The sequence below is a fragment of the Chinchilla lanigera genome, unplaced genomic scaffold, assembly GCF_000276665.1.
Source record: "Chinchilla lanigera isolate Chin_1 unplaced genomic scaffold, ChiLan1.0 scaffold00199, whole genome shotgun sequence".
Lineage (NCBI taxonomy): Eukaryota > Metazoa > Chordata > Mammalia > Rodentia > Chinchillidae > Chinchilla > Chinchilla lanigera.
In genome coordinates, this window is record NW_004955600.1 from 494,147 (window position 1) to 498,746 (window position 4,600).

Below are 4,600 nucleotides of genomic sequence, written 5' to 3' on the forward strand. Positions count from 1 at the left end.
GGGAATTCTCACAACTAACCTGGGAGGTGTTGGCCCTGTGAGCATCTCTGCTGAAAGTGCAGGCTGAGGACCCCTCGGCCGGTGCTGAGAAAGTGACGGGGTGATCGAGCATCACCCCCTCTTGCAGGCTTCCCCTCCTCAGCCTCAGCTTCAGTGTCACTGAGCCCCCATGGTACATGGGCACCTTGCTTCTGGCCGTGCCCTTACAGTACTGTGTTTGTGGAATCCTGCCATGGTCAGCAGCTCTCCGTTAGCTGGCATGCACCTATCCGCAACCAGTGTCCATTAACAGCTTCTGATGGGCCATGTTTTGTTCCTTACCCAGTGAATTGAACACAGACATGAAAAGCCCTCCTGTTCACATGTCTCCCCTGAACAGAAACTCTAAGTATGCAAAGTTTGGTATGTGAGCTATTTTACTCACATTGATAGCTGGAAAAAGTTCTTGTAGAGTGAAAATGAAATCCAGAAATCACAATTTAGTAACATTAAAAAAGAAAACCACACAAGCAACTCATCCTAGAGGAAGAGGCCAGGAGGTAGTGATGCCAAACTGAACTTTAGGAAAAGCCAACAGTTTTCCCAAGAAGCTCATGTAAAGTGCTTCTAGCAGCTATGATCACATGATGAATGCAGAGAAGTTAAGCCCTAGTAAGTTAATAATGTCTTAGTGTTGTAAGATGATTTATGTTCTACACATTTCATAGGTTTAGAAATAATGGCTCATTCAAAAAAATAACAATGGCTGATCCAGACGGTGGTAGTGCACATCTGTAATCTCAGCACTCAAGAGGCTGAGGCAGGAGGATCTCTATTTGAGGCCAGCCTGGGCTATGTAGGAATTTCAAGGACAGCATAAACTATATAATAAGACCTTGTCTCAACAAACAAACAAAAATAATCAATGAATATTCAGAGAATAATGTCCTGAGAATTTTCCATGTTTACCTTTGCTTTGCTTTACAGTTTGGATTTCAGCCAAACCCCTTAGAACTGTTTTAGGGATGAAGACATGGCTAGGTACATTCTAGGCCATGCTAGCGAAACTATGAACTGTTGGGAAATGATTTCCATGTGGATGGTGCTGTATATGCAAAGGGTGGGCCCTGAGCAATATGCCTAGGATTTTTGGGAAAGAGGTTGTGGAGAGCCGCCCAAAGGTGAACAACTTTTGGGAGTCAGGGATGAGCACCAGTTCCTCATCAGTGGTGACTTTCTGAGGGGACAGGGGCCTTATGCATCAGCACAGCAGGGGCAGCTGGAGACAGGGGCTCCAGCATTCCGTGACATCACTACCTTCCAGTTCTCTGCAACTGCCAACCGTTGCCAGGGAAGCCCGGCCACAACAGACTCCCTGGAGCCTGAGTCTGAGCGCAGGCGGGATCTTCTGCTCTGAACTTGGATTCAGGACCTGGATTTATCTGAGAAATTCACAAGGGCTGTGGGTGTGGATCACCTTGTTCCCAACAGTGAGTGCATCAGTGTTCTTACTGTCCTTCCTCAGTTCAGTCCAACCTATTTAATTTCCTTTGTTTTGTTTTGTTTGTTTGTTTGCTTCTTGAGTCAAGGTCTCCATATGTATGTGGCCCAGGCTGGCCTTGAATCCGCAGGTATCTTCCTGCCTTAGCCTCCTGAGTGCCATGTTGAAAGATGAGCTCCACCAAGCTCAGCCTGATTCCCTTGGATCTTACCCCAGCTTGTGTTTGGATTTCTCCACAGCCCTTGGATGTCTATCTGACCTCACTGTGGTCACCATGGCGGTACCGCTCAGCCCAGATCTGGGGGCTGAAATGGATGTGGGAGAATTCGAAGAGGATATGAGCTCTCGCATGGGAGAGCATGAGCTGCGATTTGAAGACTGTAGATCAGGTTCTGTTAGACCTGGAGCAGCTCTCGGCTCCCTGAACAACAAGGAGCTGAAACGTGGTGAGTTGTGTAGGTTCACAGCGACCAAAATGATACATGGATCTGTTCTTCCTCTAAGTAAAATGGTCTCCAAAAGTGGTTCTTTTCATCGTTAGAATAAATTCACCTTCACACATTCCTAGGAAGGGGGAAGTTGGGATTTTGCCCTCCATTTCCATTTGAGTGGAAAACTGTTTCTCCCAGTTGATAAGGAGGAGTAGGATGGGGCCAGGGCAGAATGCCAGATACCAATTCCTGCTGAAGGCCTGCAGGGGTCTGCTTTTCTTAAGAACAGGCCAGGCCAGTTTGATGAGGTCCCTCTGTGTCCCCTATCATTTCCTCCAGACACGTAGCATCTCTCTTGGCCCAAGGTTCTGGGACCAGAGACCAGCCTGGCACTGAAGCTTCTGTGGAGTCCGAGTGGGCAGAGCTCCCTGCTGGTTGTGCCAGGGACGCGGCTCATGAAGGTTTCAAAGGAGCTCAGGGAGATTCCGAGCCTAACTGACCGTGTGGCAGCCATCACTGTCACCATGGAGACCAGGGCCTGGCATGGCAAGGGGAAGCCCTGCGTGGTGGGGCACAGGCTCCTGTCAGGACTCCAGGAGAGCCAGTCCATGTCATTCAGTGGAATGCGTGTCTGGGACACCAGAATGTAGCAACCATCGGTCTCTCCATGAACCAGTGGCTCTCGGGGCTGGGGCTGGGCGGCCGGTCCAGGGGGACCTCGAGAGTCCAAGCTCCGAGCCGTGAGGCCGCAGTGAGAGAAGTGTGGAGGCAGCGCCAACTGGGGCCCACCGCACAGTCAGCAGCAGGGCAGCCTCCCGCAATCAGCCCATAGCAGGACCCATGGGCCTGTGGGGGAGAGGGCAGTGGGGACTGTGGAGTGAGGGGGCAGCACTTGGCACAGGACACTGGCCATAGGGAATGTCACCCCCTCAGAGCCTGAAGTCCCCACATTGACCTAGAGTGTTCTCTCCATAAATTCATTGCTAGGGGTTTGTTTTGTTTTGTTTTGTTTTGTTGTGTCAATTGAAAGGGACTCAAAAAATAATCAAAGGTGAACCATGTGAAGGAAGTCCCAGGTTAGCTTTGGGAAGAGGCTACCTGTGTTTCACTCACGTTGTCCTTGCAGACAGATTTAATTGCAAGAAAAGATCCTGAGGGTGATGAGGGAGAAAACCAGCCCTGGGCCCAGTGGAGGAACTGTGTGGAGCATGGGCACCATGCCGTCCCGGGGCTCTACCCCAGGAGTCTCGTCCTCTGGGCCTCAGACAGCTCCTGTCCTGCGGTCTCTCCCAGTCCCTACTGCACTGGGTGGCAGTGACTCATGAGTCCCTGCAATAATACTCCTACAGCCGTGCCTGGCCCAGGTCCACACTCACAGTGGGTTTTGCTGTTCTAAGTGAACACCTGCATTACACTGTCAAGTGTTTACTGTCAGCTCCTCAAGCTGCCATTGTATTGTATGACAATACAATGTATGACATGGCCAGGGAAGATTTTTCATCTTTCAGAACCTTGTTCTTCACGGGCATCCCAGGACACGGCCCTCTCTGCTCTAATCCAAGAACAGAGCTGGCACGGCTGCATGCCCAGCTGAGGGAGTGAGTGAGAAGGCTTCAGGCTCGGCCATCCCCAAGGTCCCAGATGCCCATTCAGACTGCAGGGATGTGACTTCTGACTGTGTGTCTGGCCAGCTGGGTCTTTGTCAGTGTCTTTGCCTGCCAGCTTCTCTGTCCTTTCCTCTGAAATAAGGATTATCAGATATTAGCTATTGAGAAAACCAGGAAATAAATATATGGAAATACTGGCACTGGTGCTGAGCTATCCATGTCCTTGCCATGGGCCTGGGCTCCTCTGTAAGGTGCCCAAAGCTGCATGTCCAGCTACCCACTGAGGCAGGGCATGTGTCTCTCCTCAGGGGCCATGAGGTCCAGAGATGACGTTGACTCTCTGCTGGGGGAGAGGCTGCACCCCGAGGAGCGGGAGCTGCCTGCACAGCTGCCCCTGGCCGAGCAGCTGAGGTAAGGGGCTGTGCGGGTGGTCGGGGAAGGTGTGTGAGTCCCTGAAAGGGGCAGCTGGGCTGTGAGAAGCAAGAGCAGGCGAGGGCCAGGGAGCACAGGACCCCACAGACATGGGCTCCGGGTACTCATAAAACATGCAGGGAAGAAAGGTGACAGGTGATGCACTTGGATTGCTCTGAAGACCTTCATTTGTGCTTTTCCAAAATGCATTGAGGTCAGTTTCACACAGTATAAAATGAAGGAAAAGACAGTGAACAGCTGTGTGCTGACTGTGGAGGGGCAGCCTGGGTGTGGTGCTGTCCGTCCCCATCCCTCTTCCTCCCGGGCACCGTGTGCCTGGTGAAGGCAGGTCCCACTTCATGCACAGGAGCCGTGGCTTCCTGAGCCTGCAGAGCTCTGCTCCTGCATTTTCCCAGCAGCCCCAGCTGTATGTGGACACGTGTCTGTGTCGGGTGTGCGTCCCACTCTGCACAGGACGCTGAGTCTCTGTGGACAGGGATGGAGAGATCTGGCTTGGATGACAGAGGAAGAGATGAGGGCCATGTCGGGGATCCTACAAGAGCATCGGCCAGGAGGGAGAGCTGTTAATTTACCTCCTTTGCCTTTGCCACAGGAGACTGTCCAAATACGTGCCTGAGTTCTCCTTGGGGGACCCCGGGGTCTTCTCACAA

General features: G+C 51.9%; 1 protein-coding gene across 1 annotated transcript in view; it reads left to right on the top strand.

The window, feature by feature from the left end:
• Nucleotides 1-1,345: 1,345 nt before the first annotated feature.
• The window catches only part of LOC102022989, a gene marked incomplete in the record, with an annotated part of 21,282 nt that continues 18,027 nt past the window's right edge, over nucleotides 1,346-4,600 (top strand). Inside the window, 3 exon segments of the mRNA XM_005414808.2 lie at nucleotides 1,346-1,469; nucleotides 1,720-1,926; nucleotides 3,827-3,929. Of these exon segments, the coding sequence (XP_005414865.2) occupies nucleotides 1,755-1,926; nucleotides 3,827-3,929 (275 nt within the window).